At 42.1% G+C, this 20855-nt stretch overlaps 1 protein-coding gene across 1 annotated transcript in view; it reads right to left on the bottom strand.

Annotated features, from left to right (window-relative positions):
- The window catches only part of RORB (RAR related orphan receptor B), a 168381-nt gene that overhangs the window by 53573 nt on the left and 93953 nt on the right, over positions 1-20855 (bottom strand). Inside the window, exon 2 of the mRNA XM_063128563.1 lies at positions 863-948. Within this exon, the coding sequence (XP_062984633.1) occupies positions 863-948 (86 nt within the window). The remainder of the gene's footprint in view (positions 1-862; positions 949-20855) is intronic.

Here is a 20855-nt window from a genome sequence, read left to right as displayed (position 1 = left end):
TGCATTCGAATTTTTTAAATTTCAAGTTCTTTCTTTCTTTCTTTCACTAATATGGGAAAAATGCAATTTTTGGTAAATCCTTATCAACCATGAACTGAATTGAAATTCTTGCCCATCTACACTGCCCAAATCCAATAGGTACCGCTATCCCAATAGGGAGAGGACTATGTTGTACGTACCTGCCATATAGCTATTAAAGCTGAGGAGCCTGGTTGAATATATAAAGATTAAAATCCAGACTTTTAAGACCTAAGTACAAAAACCCTTTGGTCTGGATGGATAAATCTGTTTCTCCCACATTCTGTTTTCCAAAATCTCAATTTCATTCATCTAAAATATGAAGAAATTTGCAAATGTTGTTAAATTCTGATTCAAAACTAATTGAAATGGAATTCTCACCCATCCCCACAGCTCACCACTATGCATTAAGAGATGAAAAGAACCCCACAAACATACAATTGAATGCATGTAGCGCTCTCTCTCTCTCTCTCTCTCTCTCTCTCTCTCTCTCTCTCTCTGCCTCTCGGCATGATTGGCCATCCTGAAAAAGCAGAGTGCCCAATTATCTGGTGAAGCTCTAAGGGCATGCAATTTTTAAAATGGGCAACTTCCATACTGAATGATCAGTATTTATACTGCAGCTGGTGTAGATAGTTCCAAAATTAAATGTGGCGCCATCATTTATAGAATAACTTTATTGCTGAGTCAGAAATGGGATGTGTACAATTTGGGGAGCTACTAGGCAATTTTGTACAAAGTCTTTGTCCTTGTTGAAAGCATATTTGGCAGCTTATTGTTCAAGTACAGAAATGATGGGAGCTGGCACAGAAGACACACACACACACGAAGATGCATCTCATACCTTGCAGCCTTCACATGTGATGACTCCATAGTGTATTCCGGAGGACTTGTCACCACAAATTTTGCATGGTATCACTTCAATTTGTGCTGGAAAAGAAACAAAAGAGTTTGTGCACGCTTGACAATGCAATTTTCTCTCTTTTCTTCCTTAATTTTGCATCATGGAATAGATGGATGGACAAGCCCTTTTCCTGCACAGCCATCACAAGGGACTGTGAAATTGTATCTTACATTGCTGTATATTCTCAAACACTTCATTCAGTTCAGTTTTAATGGCCTAGAGCTACTGCCATTTCCCGTATCGAGTTACTCCTATATCTCTTGAGAGAGGGCCTCACAGATTTCACCCTGAATTTACTTATCCTGACATTGTCCAACTTCTCCTTTTGTTAATTACAACTCATGGCAATCCGTTCTTATTCTTTCTAAATTAGTTTCTTGCTTCTCATTAACCTTCTAATAATTTTGCAGGCAGTGATCCTGACCTCTCCCCCAACCCTGCACAACATACTGTGCAATAACAAGTCCTCTCAATTGCATTTGACATGGTGCAGTTCATAGCGTATGATCGCAAATGCAAATGTTAGATTTCTACAATTTCACAAAACACTGTATGACAAATGACTAGATTATCATGAAGACGTCAATTGTTTTATAAGCATCCAAATATCAAGGTTTAGGAAGCTAGTGAGAGTCTATTTTCCTACTCTTTCAACTCCCAATATGTGTCTTTTTTTTCAAACCGGACTTGAGCCAACAACCCTTCAAATATAGGACCAAGGGCCACCTGCTGTAAAGTAGGACACATGGCCACCCTAATTCACATATTAGTTTTTAACGTGGTGAATCCCTCACTTTACCACATCATAACATGATGAATGCTTTGTAAGTAGCCATAAAGTAACTCAGAGGAGCCTAACAGCCCTGCCAAACTTCATTTTTAGTAATCTGAGAAACAAACAGGAAGTAAAATAAGGCATGACTTAAAGCAGGTAGGGGGAACCTCCAGCCTGCAAGCTGGATGTGGCCTGCAAGTGAGAATAGTTGCATGTCTACATGGGGTATTTACTTCGTCATGGATGCAAAGTGCACCTTTGTTGATATGACTCTGCCCCCAGTTCACAGCCACATCATGGCTTCTGTCCCAAAGCTACACATTTTCTTGGTCCCATTTTACCGCACACTTTAACTTTGCTCTGCCATCGCCATGTTTCTCTCTGTGTGTATCATTTTGGGGTGAATGCTGCTTAAGATAATGAGCGTACTTTGGGCACTGATCAGCAGAAGGGAAAGCCACATGGGGTGGAGGTGTGGACAGAGCAGAGGTTTGAAAGCAGTTTGTGTGAATTGTCCACATATGGAAAAAAACCTGAGGTTACCATCTTAAGCAAACAATGGTAAGCAAGCATTTTCTTCTGTTAACTTTGGGGTTCCCCCCCCCATGTGGGGACTGTTTTACACAAACATACAAAATGAGGTGATAAAGCTCACCACATGAGATATGAAAGAAGTCATATCAGAGCCAGCTGAAGGATTGTTACTCAGTCAAAGACATTGAAAGTAGTTACATGGATCAAGAACCCTTGTGTACATATTATACAGGAAGGGAATTTCAAGATGCCATGCTTTATAGAAAGCAAGTACCCTGCCCTAGCAAAAACTACACTTAAAAACAAACTATCGTGAAATTATAATTTAGAAATACATCACAACATAAGTATGATATATGGGGAAGACATGTGACTAAATAAAATAATTTCGCAATGATTACTTTTTGGCTGATTCATATGCCACAGCCACAAATGATTTATACACAAATGTTGTATATAAAGGAACACAAATGAATTATGCGCAAATGAATTACAAGCTGGACTCCAGGACATAGCAATGTATAGGTTCATTGGGAAGGAAGTCACCTTTTAACTTCTTCATACAACACATGTTCCAAGCACTGAAATTACCTGAAGAATTTATCGTCTGTACGATATTGTGCAAATTATTTTTTTAAAAGCCCTAATGTATGGCATCTGTGAAAAGAAAGGCTACTTCCTTCTGGAGAGAAAGTAAATGGGGAAGGAATTAAGCTGCAGTAGTCTCAGTGGCCCTGAAAGATCTCCTGGGACACATTCCTCAGACTGCACAGTGACAACAAAATGCTTGATACACAATATATTTCCAGAATTGCTACTTTGGGGAGCTGAGCTGAAATTTCCTGAAAAATATATAGCTTTTGGAAGTTATGTAACTAGAGATTCCTTTTATCCCATAGCTACTACATTTGCTTAGGAGTTCTGCACTCCTGCATTGGAGCACACCTCTAGCTAGAGTTCTTCTTCTTCTTCTTCTTCTTCTTCGTCGTCGTCGTCGTCTTCTTCTTCTTCTTCTTCTTCTTCTTGAAATAAAGAGTAGCATGCCTATCATTCTACAATCATCTACTACTCTCCTCCCCTATGCATGAGATGTTGACTAGTTCTATAAAAGGCCTCTAAGAAGCAGACGCTAAGCCTGCTATATTCAACATGTATAGTGGTGCATGAACATGCACAAATTTTCAAAAGCTTCTGAGGACTGCTTTGCAAATTGGATGGAACTTTGCAAATTAATTCCCTCCATGTACAGTAACTGTCCTTGAGCTGAGTTCATGGTTGTAACAATTGATGACATTGCCGCGAACTAGAAATAGAAGACCCCTATGTAGCTACACAGAATTGCTGTGTTCCCTATGTTTCCCTCATCCCAAATGTTTGTTTTGATTACAGGACTCAATACGTGTTGATTGGTAGATGTGAACTTCCACCCTTTCCATATGACTGTGGGCCTGAGCACGCTCAAAGACCATCAGTGTGGAGGGAATTTGATGGCACCATTATCCATGATAAACTTTACAAATAGAGAAGTATGTGAATAGAAAATATACCAGGCAAAGCCTGTCCAGATATCAACATCTTATTGTAGTGCAGAGCCAAGAAAGCATGATGTGCTCCAGAGAAATACAGGTATCACTGCAGGAAAATACAGGTATTATTGCAAAGAAAAGAGATTCAAAGCTGCTGGGAAATGCAGACTCTATGGCGTTCTCGTAGGACCTAGGCACTCCTCTTTTGTCTAGAAGACAGCAGGACAGTTTAAAGGCTTGTAACAGAAAACTTGAGTCAATTAACTGTACAGGCCAGAAGAAAAAGAAACTAGTGTATTCTCTGAAACATCTTGAATTACTGTAATTAACACCCAGTGTACCAGGTTTCCTTTGCAGATTTAATGATTGCCCGCAGCTCCTACACCTTGTTCACATTGCAGCTTTGTTCAACAATCTAGAACTAGGGTTTCCTTCTCCCTTTTTTCAGCCTGCCTTTCCTCATGCATGTGACCAAATAGTACACGCTGTGCTCTTTCTGTTCCATTTAGGCAAATGATGAATTTATCCTACCAGGTGTATCTAAGGAAGCACATTTGAAGGCTTGTTATATTTTGCAGAACAAGAGGTTGTATCCTGCCTTCTCTTTCTTGAATAGAAGGGCCATCAGTGGAAGGGGCTCTGACCCAGCAGAGGGTGTGTGTATGGGGGATATTCACAGATATCCCCTCTTCTCTGCAACCTCCAGTGCCCTCCACTCCTCCCCACCCCACACACTATTCAAGAGGGTCCTCCAAACATCTGGAGCAGATTTCTAGAGGTGCAAAGGGCTGCAGGAGTGGGGGGGGGTCATCAAGAATTGCTTCCCCTCTTCTACCAGTGGTAGCATCCCTTGAGTAGAAATCCACTGAGGGGATACTCCTCTCCGCAGGATCCAATCCTATTTATTTTAGAGTCATACTGAAAGTAAAAAATCTGAGCATTAACCAGTATGGCCTACCTTCTTGTCGTAGATTGTCATCTTGTCTAGACAAACAATCATTTTCCTGCTCTTTTGTTCTATGTTGCCTGGTTGATTACCCCATTTATCCTGTGCCAGAAAATGGGTCTATTTCCTAATAGCTAATCCATAAGCTAATTTACTCAAGTGCTTATTTAAGGTCACGTCATGTGATATCTGCTGTTCCTTCATATATTTAACCAATTGTTACCTCTCATGTTTAGGATGGCTGAAAAATGACAGTCGTCGATCACATTCTTCCCAGACTCCCCCATTCATTCAAAACATGTTTATATGTGCAGAAAAGACACCGAATCAATGAAAGACTGGTAGCCTGCGTTTATTAACTCAGAACTCTGTGCAGATCTTCTAAGTGCATCCCAAGCACCAACCTTTACTCTTGGCTTCAAACAATCTTTCAGGTATCTTTACACTAAGCAGCCTATCTTATGTGATGTCAATCTGTCAGTGATGTTGATCTTGATTGCTCTTTAATCAAATAATTAAGCCCCGTGCAGATGACATATTCAAGTTGATCTTAATTGCTCATTAATCAAATGCTCAAGCCCTTGGCAGATAACATATGAATGCAAGGCTGGTGGTGATGGTTTGAGACCATGCCCTCTGGCCCCACTTTTTCAACTGTATTTCTGCGCAGAGCCTACATGTGTACAAGCTTCAACAAGGATGTCTACACACAATTTCTACCCTGAAAAAAAATGCAGAGTACAGGTCTTGCATGTAGTGCCTACACACATGCAGTTTTTCTGTGAGCAGCTCTGCACAGATGGTAAAATGAATGGGTGAACGCAGAGAGATCAGGGATGGGGCTAGTGGGTGTGATCCTATCCCCAGCGCGCATTGCATTCATTCTCCTTCAAGTTGTCATGTATGTAGTGCAGGGGTGGGGAACCTCTTGACGGTTGGGTTCGGAATTGCTCCTCACCAGGCCCTTTGTGGGCCTGATGACATCAATGGGTATGGCCACATCCTCTGACATCACCCTTTCTCCATGCTGAGAATTCAATCCTCCCTCAGCACAGAGAGCATGGCCAAATCAGGCATCTCCTTTGCATACCTCTTGCTATCTCCCCTGGGGTGGCACATGAAGGATCACTCAACTGGTGCCCTGGAGATTGACCCCTGAAGGTGCTGACTGAGTCTCCATCTCTGGGTGTCCCTTGTCATTCCAGCTGGGATACCAAGCGGTGTGCAAATGGACTCAGCCACCACTGGAAGGAGCAATTTCTCCCAGTGCTGGCTGAGTCCCTGGACTCATGTATGACCCACATCCTTGCTGTCATCTCTGAACTGTGACTGGAGATAACAGTGAGATCCCCTTACCCAATCACAGGGGAATCCCTGCTGTTGTTATCTCTGAACTGACATAACAGCAGGGATTCCTTCAAGGGAGGGCTTAGAGGTCAAGTCTTGTATCCTGGAGAAATCCAAGAAAGCTCCACGGACCGTGAATGTTCTCAAGAGTAAGTTAGGAAATCACATACGCGTCTGCACACACACAAAAAAAAGTGTTTAAAACTCCTAATGGTTCAAGCCATTTTTTTTATTACTGACGATATTTGCAGGCCTTCCATGATGTCACAGCATCTCAGCCAACAATTGATGGGGCTAAGAGGGAGTCTCACACATAAGACTGCAAAGGACATTATCTATCTATCTATCTATCTATCTGGGTTAGGCTCCAGGGCGGGTCCAAGGCAAAGGATAAGATGGTGATGCCCACCTGCATACTACATATATAATCTATCTTATTTCAACACTGGTGAAGGAACATTTCCTAGACCACACCTGGGGGCAACAGGCTAGCGTAGGGGGCTTGGGGTAAATGGTGGGGAGCTGCTCCCAGCATCTTCAGCTCATGCAAGATACTTGCTCTAGCATAGTGAGCCTTTTGATTTTGCTCCCAAACTCCCAATCTCATATCACAAATTATTTTCAAAATTCCCCATTGAAAGCAATTTGCCATGTGCCGTTGGAGGGCTGTAGCTGTGTCCCAAGCCATTTTGAGCTCATAGAACTAGTTCCACAGTTCTCTGCCCCCTGACTATTATTTATTACTTTATATATAAAGTAATAAATGGATATATACATGAACCTGCATTTGGTTTTGAGTTCCTGGGCCAATCATGTTTATTGAATGAAACTATACAAGATATTCTGGACCCTTTGCATGTATGGGGAAGGACTGATAATGTAGTACAGCTTTGAAAAATATCAGCGAAAAAGATAAATGCAGAATTATTTGTTCTTCAAACCCACTAGTCCTGAATGATTCAAGACACTGTTTCCTTGATACAGCAACTTCCCTTAAAGGGATTACTATTATAATCCCAAATATTATGCTGTGCAGGCCATCTCATATTTTAACTCATCAGATCTAATGTTATGCACATAATCTCCAGCAGCTTTAGTTGAAATTTATATAAGCTGTCCAGGATATGGTTGTCTAAGTAATGATGCCCACCCAGTAAAGTAGTAATGGCCACACTTTTCAGTACCCAAGGGGGTTGTGGAAACATTACATTTTTTTCACTTGGTAGGTGCATTTATTTATTTCTGTTTGTTTATTTACTACATTTACCTACTCTTTAGGTGCTTTATAATACAAAAGCACAAAGGGCTCATCTACATCTACAGCCCTTTTGAGAGGGGGGAGGGTTGTTCGCGGGGTTTCCAGCTTCTGAGATCGTCCCTCATGGGGCACATGGGAGGGAAGTTTCCCGGGGCTAAAGGAGAGCTGTTGCGGGAGGACGTGCTCCCTGTGATGGCACTTTCAAAGGTGTACCGGAAGAAGTGGGTGAGACTGGACAGATGGGTACAGGGTACAGATTTTTTTTTAATACCTACTCCAAGATGCGCACCAGAGCAAATACACAGAAATGCTGGGGGGTGGGATATAAGTACTGTGTCAAAGATGTGCTCCTGCACATCAATGTTTGTGTTAAAAACAAAATAAAATACACAGTCAGGGCCAAAACACGCTGATAACCAATCAAAAAATGTGCTGAAAATGGCGGCAGCCCACTCCCACCCACGTCCAAAACCACTGGACATGCCCCTGACAGTGGGTTGGCTGTTCGCCAAGCTGGGAGCTTGCGCTGAACAGCAATGGCTTCGGGGAAGGGGGGGAGGGGGCACACCAGCTGCAGACTTTGGGATCGTAGTGAGAGAGCCGGAAAAAATGTGGTAAAAGCAGTCTGTGATATTTTTGAATAACTGAGGGGTTGTCCCTAGGTGAGTAGGTGAATGTCATGTGGTGCAGTAGGGACGACTTCGATATTATTCTGGAATAAATGGCGGGTGTAGATTAGGCCAGAATATAAACACGTCATGAAACATCTAAAATACATTAAAATAGGGTGACCATATGAAAAGGAGGACAGGGCTCCTGTATCTTTAACAGTTGCATTGAAAAGGGAATTTCAGTAGGTGTCATTTGTATATATGGAGAACCTGGTGAAATTCCCTCTTCATCACAACAGTTAAAGCTGCAGGTGCCCTGCCCTCTTTTAAATCTGGTCACTCAAGACTAGCTCCTGCAGCTTTAACTGTTGTGATTTTCACCAGGTTCTCCATATATACAAATGACACCTGCTGAAATACCCTTTTCTATGCAACTGTTAAAGATACAGGAGCCTGGTCCTCCTTTTCATATGGTCACCATAATTAAAACCTCCAAGAATAAAGCCAAAGTAAAGCCAACAGCAGAGAGCAGGGATAGAAAAAGCACCCATACATTTTTAAAACAGAAAGGCTAAACGGCCAAAAAGTCCACTCTGGAGGTACCAGGAAGGACACCTGTCAGGGCACCACCATTGAAAAGGTACCAAAAAGAAAAAGGCTTCATTTAGTTCCAGGTACTTGCTGCAAGCTAAGTGAAAATGTCTTCACTAGGTACACATGGTTGCATTTCAGCAGGGCCAGTGCCAAGAGTAGGCATGGTTGGGCACTGGTACGTAGGTACCATGGAAGCCAAAGAGTGGAGCTTTGTAGATCAGAGGGCTAGAATGTATGGGGAATATAAAGGGTAACAGCAGGGCTAGATTAAGGCATGCTGAGGTCCTAAGCCATATCAAGATTAAAAGGCCTCATACCAGAAAAATAAAGAGAAAAAGTTTGTTACGTTATAACAGGAAGGGTAATGAAAGGGTACCACCCAGCGTAAAGGGGTGCTTGTAGTTAAACAGTGTTAGATGGCCTGCTCTGAAGATGGGTATAAAAGCACTAACAAAGTAAGTGGATTTGAACTTCTTCTAAACTGGCTCTAGTCTGCGCTTATTGCTCCCAATATTAATGCTGTGTTGCCACTCTGCTGTAAGTCACATCAAGACAACTCTGCTGAAAGTCACATCAAATGTTCCAACATTTTAAAGCCAAAACAATGTCATCTTAGTTATTTTACACCTTAGTTACCTCCAACATATTTAGAGGCTTCTCATAATATGAGGCTGTAAGCCATGGCTTGCTTGGCTTGTTCCTAAACCCAGCACTGGGTAAGAGTCTGGTAGCAAACTGGTGGTGCCCATAGAAAACACCTTGTTTATCTACTGTGTCTATAGTGATGCTGTGTAAATAGTGTCACTTAGGCTGTTGCTAGACCAGGGTTTGGGCTCGCCCCTGTGCATCCATATGATGCACAGGGGATCCCAGGGTCAGGCAGGTTTAACCCTCCCTTGCCCCGGTGTATTTGGCTACAGTTGTAGCCTGGTATTTCCAGCGGTCTTGGGCTGAGCCCGAGACCGCGAGCATGTAGACCAGTCCGTGTAGACAGGAGCGTGTAGACAGGAGCGTGTAGACAGGAGTGCTGCGGCCATCAGGGCAGGGCAGGGAGATCGGAGCCAGGGGAGGGCAGGGAGATCAGAGCCAGGGGGGCAGGGAGATCAGAGCCAGGGGGGCAGGGAGATCGGAGCCAGGGGGGCAGGGAGATCGGAGCCAAGGCAGGGAGATCGGAGCCAGGGGGGCAGGGAGATCGGAGCCAGGGCAGGGAGATCGGAGCCAGGGCAGGGAGATCGGATCCAGGGAGGGGCAGGGAGATCAGAGCCAGGGAGGGGCAGGGAGATCGGAGCCAGGGCAAGGAGATCGGAGCCGGGGGGCAGGGAGATCGGAGCCAGGGGAGGAGGTTAGGGCAGGGGGTGGAAACGGGTAGAATGATTTTTTCTTTAAAAAACCACTTACCTTTGCCGCTGGTGCGCTCCTGCACACCTGGCCCTTCAACACTACAAACAAAATGGCGGATGTGACAGGGCTTTCCTGCAGCCCGTCGCGTCTGACGTGTGGATTGGAGCGACAGCCCACGCTACTTTTAGCGCGGGCTGGCCCCTCCTCACATTGGATTATCAGGTAGGTCTAGCAATGGCCTTAGTGGCAGCTGGTGGACAGTATGTAGTGAGGCAGAGAGGAGGTCAGCAAGGGTGGAGCCAAGTGGGTCGTTATTGTAAATATTTAATATGAAATTCATTCAGACAGATTTAAAATGATTCCCCCACTTCACTCCCAGGCACCGATACAAGGCAATATTAAATTAAACTCACCAAGCAGCTCTGCTGATTAAATAAAACCATAGGCCGGAGAAAAATAGAGGCTTTCCCTCTTGCATCCATTCAGTCTGCTGCTGAATCTTCCTCCTTCCCCAGTGATGGGAGGAGGGGAGAATTGAAACGTGGCGGTGCCATGTGCCCTTACTGGCACCTTTCTGACCCATTACTTGGAGAAGGATCAAGATCAGAACCAATTGGCTGCCTGGCCCAGAAAGGCTTTGCCTTTACCTTTTTTAAAAAAAAAAATAGTCCCCAATTTTGGTGCATCGAGCCCTCCAGGAAGGGAAGCTTTTCTTTCTTTCTTTCTTTCTTTCTTTCTTTCTTTCTTTCTTTCTTTCTTTCACTGTGTGTGTGTGTGCAGTTAGCATGCTGACCCTCTGACTGCCAGTTCAGGAATTCCTTCCTGGCTCACAGCAGCTGCTGCTGCTGCCACTGCCAGGACTCACAGAGGTTTTATTTTTTAGAAATATTTGGGGACAGGGAGCTTGGCACGAGCAAGTGGAGAGGGTGGAGAACAACCAGACCTCTGAACTGCACCACTCCTGGTGTTGCTGTAGAATTTTGTCAATAGGTGGTATCTGGTTAGAGTTGGAGCACGACTTCAAAATCTGCCTCAGAAGCCGGGGAAACCCTCTGGAGCAGATTTTCAGGTAGCGTGGAGGGCTGCAGGTGGGGGACGGAGAGATAGAAAAAGTCCTGCTGGACTAGTAGTCTTCTGCTAGAATGACGTTAGATGTATGCATATATCTAACGCTCATATATTTTGAGAAATGTTTCTGAGAATACTTTAAATGGTCATGCCGACTTTTAAAAAAAACACAGATTGGTGCAGGGATGGGATGGAATGAATTTTGGAAAAATGAGAAAACGAGCAAAACTGAACAGGTTTTTCTGTCTCTAGTCAAAGTATCAAGCAGTTAGAAATCAGCTCCTGGAGTAGCAGAACTAGTGAAAGGCCTCTGTTATCTCTACAAACGAAATATTCTTGATTGGGAACAGGGTGGTGGTGGAATGGAGACTGGCAGAACCATGGAAATAAATTGATAAAAGGTGTGGCTGCTCTCAAGGGACTGGGAACAGTGATACAGATAGATAATTTTCAAGCCTGGACTTAATGATCCAGGCTCTGCACTGGATTCTGCACTGTGTGGAATAGCCCAAAAATAAATGCTCCAAAAAGTATGTTCAAAAATTAATGCCAGTTTTGAATGACAATAGACAACAGCCATTTGAGGAATCCAAGTACGCTGCAGATCTACAGGCTCATAATCAAAGCATCTACATCCTCTGAAGGCTGAGATGAAGGGGGGAAAGGAGCAATTGAGTCAAGTTTAAGACAGGGGTGTAGTGATCAATTTTGAAGTGCAACCACTCCCCATGACTATCTTTATGATCACTCTCCCAAGGAGAGTCCAAAGTTCATGCATCTGTGTTGACCCCATATCAGCAAACCAGTTCTAGCAGTTTTCATGTCCACCAGGAGCAGATCTTTTGAAAAGCTAGTAGATCTCAATTGCCTATTCAAGACCAAATATCTGCATTATAATATATTTGACTCTGCCACTAACAAAAAAATAGTTTGTGCTATTGTCAATAGCATTTGCTGGTGTGATGGGGTTTCCAGGTAGTGTCGGAGAGGATACTGTCTACTGTTGCTGGGAAAATTCATTTCCCCCAGCTACTTTGAGGATTACAGCTAAGTTCCCAGGAAAGTCTAAAGAAGGTAGTTGTGGCAGCAACTCCTAATTCCTGTTAATAAAAAAGGGCTGTCGCTGTGTCCCTGTGACCTTGGCTTCATTACGCCAGTTGTTTGATATTTGAACAGATTCATTTTTAAAATGAATAAATCTGAATCTCCCTTTTCTCTTTTGGTGTTTTTAAACACAGTGGTAAGACCCAAGTTCCAGTCCTTCTGCATTGAAGGGGTGGATGTAACAGTATTTCACAAATGTTTGCATACACTCATCACAAGATCCCTTGGCTCACATGCTCTGGTATTTTTACATTGCTATCCCTGAACTCTATAAACATTCTCCATGGCTACACTGGGGTGGAGCAGTCTCACTCTACATTCACTCTATTTTATCATGCCAGCCAATGAAAAGGAGCCCTGGCAATAGCAAAACTTAAATGTGGTTTCTAAAGTCACAGTGAATTTTAAACACACACACACACACACAAAACCACAATACTACTTTTCACTTTAGTTTGACTCTTGGAAGGTTCTGCTCCTGTTTACAGTTTGACTGTTTTTCTTTTCCATTATCCACTTCTTACTGGATTTGTTTGGAATGCCCCAATGTAATTGGACAAATGCATTAAAGCAATTGTCCTTTATTTGCATATGCCCCCACATCTGAAGAAAATGTACGTCTGGTCAATTTGGTTTGTCATCTTCGTGGGGAATATTTATCCTTACAGAGCTAGCAGTTTCTTTATCTATTTACAGCTTTCACCAAAAAACAAAGCAAAACCACTGAAAATAAGCAACCAAAATAAGAACCAGCCTGTCTAAGTGATGCTCCCCCACCCAATTAGTCACTGTCCCCCTAATGTGGCAATCCAATATTATGAAAAAACAGGGGGAAATCAGACTCACCACTTGCATCTGTTTTTAGGCTGAGCTGATAGTCACACATTTTGATGAAGTGTGTGGGTTTAGAGGACTATCCTTTTTGCTGCTCTATTTACTGGCATCTGCACCTGTGCTGATCCAAACCTGGAGCCTTATTAAGTTGCATTAATAAGATTAAACAAGCAGAGTGTTAGTGGCATAGATTGCACCATTTCATTAAATAAGGCAGTAAGCTGCTTGAGGAAATGATGGATAAAAGACTATTCTTTGGACTCTATTTCAATGTTTTCTATGGTCCAAATAACTGTAATGCTGATCTGTTCAGTGAGATAATAATAATTCCAGAGTAGCTGAAGCCTGAGGCCTGCAACTGGGCAAATTAACTTTATTTGGGGCAATGGGAAGGTTTTACTATCTGTAATTGCAGCAATGGGGGAGATTCTGGGAGCTAGACATTACATTGAGGAGAAGGGATTAAACTTTCCTCCCTGTGCACTGTGGTCCCAATCCAAACTGGGTCACAAACATTTCCTTTTGAACAAATAAAAACAAAGCACGGAGCTGCATGTTACATATTTAACATAGATAGTTTGGCCCTTGATTTTCTTATGTTCAGGATATGACTAACATTTTTTTTTTAATTGGGAAGGATTTCCATCTTAAGTGAAATTGGCACGTAACCCCAGAGTAGAGATGGGTGAGCATTTCAGTTCAGATTTTTTCCCCCCATATTTGGGATGGAAAGAATTTGTGATGAAAAAAAATATGAATGTGGGAGAAATGGAAATTAACAAATGTGTCCATCCAGGCTCAGTGCTTTTAGAGCTTAGATCTTACAAATGCGGGTGTGAATCCCTGTGTATTCAGCCACGTTGGTGTTGAATTAGTGTTGCCCCATCTTATTTGTTTAGACAGCCTCCTCATCTTTCACAGCTACATAGCAGGTAAGTACAATATGGTCCTCTCCATTCTGGTAATAGTGTGCTATTGAATTTGGCCAGCAGAGATGGGTGACAATTTCATTTCAGTATCTTTTGTTCTAAAAATTTACCAAAAATGTGCAAATTTCTTCATATTCAGAATAGAAAAACTTGAGATTTAAAATATTTGAATGTAGAAAAAATGAAATTGAAAGATTCATCCATCCCTAGCCCCAGAATTTGGAGATGGGTGGGGTTGTTTTGTCTTTCACAAACAGAAATTGAAAAGTATCTTCTGAAATAATAGCACATTCTTTGTTTAACAATGCAAGGAAGCTAAGTAAATAAAGACGAATTTCCTGCTTCAGAATAAAGTTTCAATGTTTGTTTGAACTCATCAAACTAACTCTAGAGTCAAGGAGGTTTCTAGGTCTGCATTCCAGCAAAAATAAATAAATAAATAAGGTTTTTTAAGATTATTTTTAATGGTTTGCTATATCTTTGTACATTTAAGTGTGATTTTTGTTTTCTGAATTTTTGTAAACTGCTTTGATCAGTTTTCCAAGAAGGCAGTACAGAAATATTTTAAATAAACAATCAAAGCAACCAACAAACTGAATTTAAGGGGTACAAAGTAAACGTGAGTAGGAAGATAGACGATACAAAGAAACCTGGTGCAAGATGCAGTGGGGAAAATAGAGACCAAGACCATTGTTGACTCTTGCTAAACATATGTGAGTACTAGAATTAGACTCTGAAGATGACAGCATGGATATACTACTTTGCCAAGTAGCACTTTGGATTTTTTTTTATGGATGTCATAAGATATTTCATTTTTTTTAATATGTTCAGTAATTTCTTGGGGATGGGGGAAGGGAATTCAAATAAGAAATGTTTGCAGACAAGCAGATGCTCAGTGTTTGGTATTAAACTATATATTAACAGTTCTGCCAGACTTTTATATTTTATTTGAATAACCCTAAACATTTTCCTCACAGGCTGCAGTCTGAAAGATTTACTAGGGAGTAAATCTCACCAAATACAGTGAAATCCTAAGCAATGTTCTCAAAAATATGCATAGGATTTAACTGTAAACCTACTGTTATGCAATTGCAATTTGAATGCATAAAAAAAGAACTGTAATCCATTGCAATGTTGTCTATTTTACAATAGGAAATGCCATAGCAGGGCCCAAACCATCCCAAACTGTTTAATATTTACTGATTTCAATAGAAAAAATAAGCATGTGTTTAAGTCTCTCTCAATGAAACTGATGTGATTTAAATGTGATTATTTTGAGATTGTACCGAGCTATACTTCATGCCAACCTGTTATGTAGACTAGAAGTTTTATTAAAGGAAGAATTCGTAGAAGGTTCACGTAGAATTTATGTGATAAATTCACAATGCATGAAGTTTGCCTCTTCGATAGTTTCTACTTGCCTGTGATATTGGGGACTTATCTATGATAGTTGATCAATAATCAACTATCATTGTTGCAAACAGGCTAATGTAAACAACAAAGTGTCTTGTGTCAACTTAAAGATTAACACATTTTAAGATTAAAGATTAACACATTAAACTTAAAGATTAACACATTTTTTTGGTATAAGCTTTCATGGACACAGTCCACTTAATCAGAAGCATGAAGCATTATCCTTTATTGGCAAACATATATCCATATGGTTGAGGGAGAAGGAATTGTAAACAGTGAGGTCAGGGGGAACTGAAATGCAGAAAGTACAGACGATAACAGTAGCAATTCACAAACAGTTGTTGAGTGATAACACAGCCATCCAACTGTGCACTGGTAAGCTACAACATCCATGTAATGTGATTAAAAAGCTCTTGCTCTTGTTCAAGTAATAGCAGATAGACTTGAATCTCTTGATGCATTGTAGTTCAGTTTTGCATTGAAGTTTGTCTTTGAAGTTCCTTTGTTCAAGAATGGCCACCTTAAGGTCATTGGCTGAGTGTCCTCGGAGGTTGAAGTATTCCTTTACTGGTTTTTGAACATGGCCATTTCTCATGTTAGACTTGTTTACATTTACTCATTTGCACAGAGACTGGCCTATTTGTCCCATGTAAAATGCATTAGGGCATCACTAGCATCAACAGGCTGATGTCTTGGGTGACATTATTAGATCCTATAATAACGTTGCCAGAGTAGATATGGGAACAGATTTGGCAACTAGGGCCCTTTTTACACATAAGGATTATCCCAGGAAAATGGAGGGATCGTCCCTCCCTGCTCCCGGGATCCCGTGTGTCATTTGCATGCAGGGATGATCCCAGGGAAAAAGGCAGGTGTAGAAACAGCCTAGGTTCTGCCATAGGGTTTCAGATTTCAATATGAATCTGCTGAGCTACTTTATATCAAAATTTTCAACTCCATCTCCTGCAGCTTGAACAGGAACAAAGGCTTTTTATCACAATAAGTGTGTCATCCAGTTCACGAACGCAAGGATGCTTGTGTTAACACATAACAACCCTTTTGAGTACAGACAATTGCTTTGTCTCCACTTTCTAATTTCAGTTTCCTCTGACTTCACCCTTTACACTAACCTTCCAGATATTGTTGGACCACCACTCCCATCATCCATGGCCACTGGTCCTGTCATTTGGAAGTTGGAATGCAATTACATCTGGAGGGTTGCAGGTTCCCCAACCCTAAAATAGTTGATAAAGAATTATCCTCTGACAGACCTTCAATTAGAGGACTGTTCTCTGTAACCTAGGGCAATTGGCCACCTTCTCACTGATGCTTTAACTTCTCAGGCTTTTTTTTTTTTTTTGACATTTCCCTCTAGTGCTGCTAATAAAGTGTGGCATTGTACTGTATTGTAATATTGTTTTTATCATAAGAAGGGAAATGAACACAATTATCAATAATAATTCATATGTCTTCCCCAAATCCCATGATAAATAGATAGATGTTGTTGCCAAAATTTAGTCAACAGACTCGGTTTTTAACTCTAGATTTGTAATCCTGAAGAATCAGGGACTTAATTCCTTATTCTACAGTACCAGACACCCTGCATTTTTGACTAATAAGAAACCCTCCAGATGAAGGCTTGCAAGTCAAAGCATAGGGATAGCCAAAGACTTCCATAAAACATAAGGCTTTGACGTTGTGGGGCATAATTTCCCCTATTTGAAAAAAAATCGATGCTTAATTTCCCTCTGTTGCAACATTTCATTCTGATCACAGAAAAGGAAAACTTAAAACTTTGTCTCATCCCATAGCTTCACATTGACCAGACACTGATTTTTAATAAAAGCACTGAGCAAAGTAATATCTAAAGTAAATTGGAGACCATTTGAATTACCCTGCCATTGTGTTATGGAACTTTTAGATTTGACTGTGCCACAGCAAATGAGGCTAGCTGCAACAAACTGCTTCAGCTGTTGGCCTTGGGAGTCTGACAGGACCAGAAATTTAGAATCAGAGGGGGAAAATAACCTGGGCTATTAAAAAAAAACATCTCAGTGTGCCAAGCCAAAATCCAAATTGATCCAAAAAGAGTTCACCTATCACTAGTTCACATGTTACATTAAACATGTGAGTGTACAGCCCCCATGAACAGGGGGAAATGGCTTCAAAAGCAAATGTGGACTGCATCCTTGGGAATTTCCTACCAATGTTATGTATGGATTTGACGCACATTTGCCTGTTTTGTTCTATGCACGGCAGGAAGCTCCTATATTCTGCAAGTTTCCACCACTTGTGCCAGAACTGAGACATGTGAATTTATCTCATGTGATGGAATACATGAGGTTTTTCCTATCTGAGTGTGATGCCCTTGAGGAAGACTTTAATAGTCTGAGCTGCTATGTCTTTCATCATAAACCATGACACAAACAGAGGAAAATCTCAATGTGAAACCTCTTCTATGGTAGCTCAAAAAGAACAGAACATATGAAAATACTAATATGCTGATGAACGGAACTCTAACAGAGGAATCCCATGGTCCCTAAGATGGTGTCCTAAGGACTATAAAATGGTGTGGATTTCCCACCCTGAGGCCACAGCTACAACTTTGGGGAAAGAAATCCATGTATGGATGTCCCAGCCCCTGCAGAAAGCTCTGAGCAAGAGTATCCCCAAAAGAGAAGCAGGGAGGGAGAAAAGGGGGCATGATGGGAATGGGGCGAGAGGAAGAAAAAGAAGCTGTGGGTCTGTTGCATGTACAAGATCTTCCATCTCTGCCCACCCAATTAGGTCAGCTAAAAATGTTAAAAAGCAGGAACAGGGGATGAAAAGATGTCCATTGTTCCCCCTGCTCTGCCCGCCAGGCCTTAAGATAGTGGGGGGCTTGGAGCATCAATCCCCTAGGATTGTGCTCTATCATCCAGAATGCCACAATATAAAGCAGAGATGCTACCAAAGCATGGGCCTCAAGGGCAGCCTTCCCCAGCCTGGTCCCTTCCAGATGTTTCAGACAGGAACATCCAGCCTTCATGATTATTGACCAGGCTGGTTTGGACTTGTTTGGAGTTGATGTCTGGAACATCAAGTGGACACCAGGTTGAGGGAGGCTGCTCAAGGAGCCATAACGCACATTATCAAGAAGAGGCGAGCATTAGGAACACCCAAATTCTCAGATTAAAAGCTTTTTGTCCCCATCTCCAACACCCTCCTTTAAACAATTATTTATTTGGCCAGATCAGCAACACTGCTCCAGCTGTGGAGAGGAAGAAGGAAAGGAAGTTTCCCTCCCTCCCTCCCTCCCTTCTCTGTAATGCTAGTAGTGCACAAGGATAAAAGCCCCCCCCTCCCCCGGTACTTGGCAAATGTAGTTTCCCCCAAAGGCCTTTTGTCCTGGTGCCAGAGAGGTATCAGGGGAAGATGCCTCCCATTTTCTCTCTCCCCACCACTGGATTAATGCTTAAAGGGAGATAGCTTGAGAAGTCAAATGTTAGGTCGGAGGGGGTTGGACTTGTTAGGGGGAAGAATTTGGATTGGCTCATAAATAAACTGAGCAATTTCCCATTTTAGGGGAAACAGCCTAACTTTTCTTTAGTCAATCTGACATGAACTGGTGAGTCATCGTCCATCTCTCATAAAAGGGCAATGGCCTCTCTTTTTTTTAATTCTTTAAGAAGTGATTCATTTTAAATCCATTTTACCTATGGAACATCATAATCCTTAGATAAAGATATAACCTGTCAGATTAAAGAGTTCCTTGCAGCTATTCCTATCTATATAACGCAGTCAGTACAGCCCATGAATCAAACCTGACTCCGTACATCTAGTCTTTTTCCATATACTTGAGTGACTTTTGGAAACTGTTATTTTTGAAGAATTCATCTCTGTTTGAGGAAAGCTTTAAAAGGGACAGCATAGGCCAGAGTGAATTCTATAGGGCCAGGTGCTCACTATATATATGATTTGGCATAGCTCTGCTTAAACCAAGAGAACGGTGTTCATTTACACCAGAAAGCAGCGGTTTCTTCTCAGTCATTTCTTTATCAGTCAGTATAATAGACTTTTTAAAAAAAGAGCCCCAGAAGTTCATAAAAGGTACTGTGTTTCAGTCTAGAGCCTCCACTTGAAAGTTGCATTTCTCCCAAACTGACTTGAGTGTGCCAAAGGAAATTCAGCAGTGGTTTCTTGACACCTTGAGCAACTTTAAAAGATAAGTGCATTCATTGTGGGAAGCAGGCATTATTCTTGGGGAATGTTAGCAGATGAACCCATTGTCTGTCTCTCCTGTACAGCTTCAGCCATGCAAACTCCAAAGCGCTTTCCAAGTGTCCTTTTGACGTCTTCCATGCAAGTGTCAATGAAAAGAATCGCTTCCATGGCGAGTCGCGTAATTGGGACATCTTAAGTCGCTGTGGCTCTTGGGACATCTTGGCAAACCAAGTCATGTTCTGTCATTCTAAGGGGTTAAGTTGTAGAAACGGAGGCACTTCCTCTTGGATTAGATGAAAATCTATACAAAAGTGAACCCATGCTGAGCATTTACGCCTGAGAAGATGGCAACCAAAGAACAGGCTGACAATGTGTCTTTCCTGTATCCTATGAATTATGAAACCCACAAGTCTATAGGTAAACACACCCACCCACAACCACAACCACCCTGAGATAATATCAGTCATGATGTAGCATGTAGCTTTTGCCTTCATGTAGAATTAAGAATTTCCAAAGAATGTCATAATATCGGGATATCAAAAGATAATTTCCCCTATTAGTTTCACTACTTCCAGTAGCCAAGAAAACTGAGTATGTACTTGTTTGTTCGTTTGTTTTAAGGCCTGTATCATCTGACTACAGATGATCCACAAACCCACATTTATATAAACCAGATTATTTGGCCCTATTTTGGAAACTAATGGCATGTCTATGTTCTGCTCTTATGTATTTATTGTTGTATTTATAACCCAATCTTTCCCCTCTTGCAAGGAACCCAAGGCAGATTACATAGTCCTCCTACTCTCCATTTTGTCCTCACAACAACCCTGTAAGGTAGGTTAGGCCAAGAGTCAGTGGCTGGCCCAAAGTCACTCAGTGAGCTTCATAGATGAGTAGGGACTAGAACCTGGATCTTCTGAGACTTAGGGCATGTCTACACCATGCCTATATCCCAGGGTCATCTCTAGGTCATCTCTGTGCATCCAGATGATGCACAGGGCATCCTGGAGTCAATTGGGGAAGGCCAGAGCCTTTCCATGGGATAAGTGAAACCAGGGATTTCCAGGTTTTTCCACAGTCCCGGGACAACCCCGAGAACCACGGCTGGTGTGGCGTGGCCTATCGTGTCCTCAAATTGGCGCGGAGCTGCACGCGGTGGCTCCATGCCTATGGGCATGGGGGCAGCAATTTTGCCATCCCTGGGATGGCAGGGGGTTGGGCACAGAGTTTGGCGGGGGATTCTTAGTGTTTCGCTGTGCACACATGGCTCCTCGTAAAAAACACACCACATGGTACCCACAACATCGCTCTTCCCTTCAGGGACATGATGCAGCCATATAGATGCTGGGGGAGAATCGCGAAAGCAGGTAAGCCCGTGATCCTCCCTCCTGCTATACCTTTAGGTGTAGACATGCCCCCAGTCCAACATTCAAACTACTATACTACACAG

The sequence above is a fragment of the Elgaria multicarinata genome, chromosome 6, assembly GCF_023053635.1.
Source record: "Elgaria multicarinata webbii isolate HBS135686 ecotype San Diego chromosome 6, rElgMul1.1.pri, whole genome shotgun sequence".
Classification (NCBI taxonomy): Eukaryota; Metazoa; Chordata; class Lepidosauria; order Squamata; family Anguidae; genus Elgaria; species Elgaria multicarinata.
This window is presented reverse-complemented; position numbering and strand designations above follow the sequence as displayed.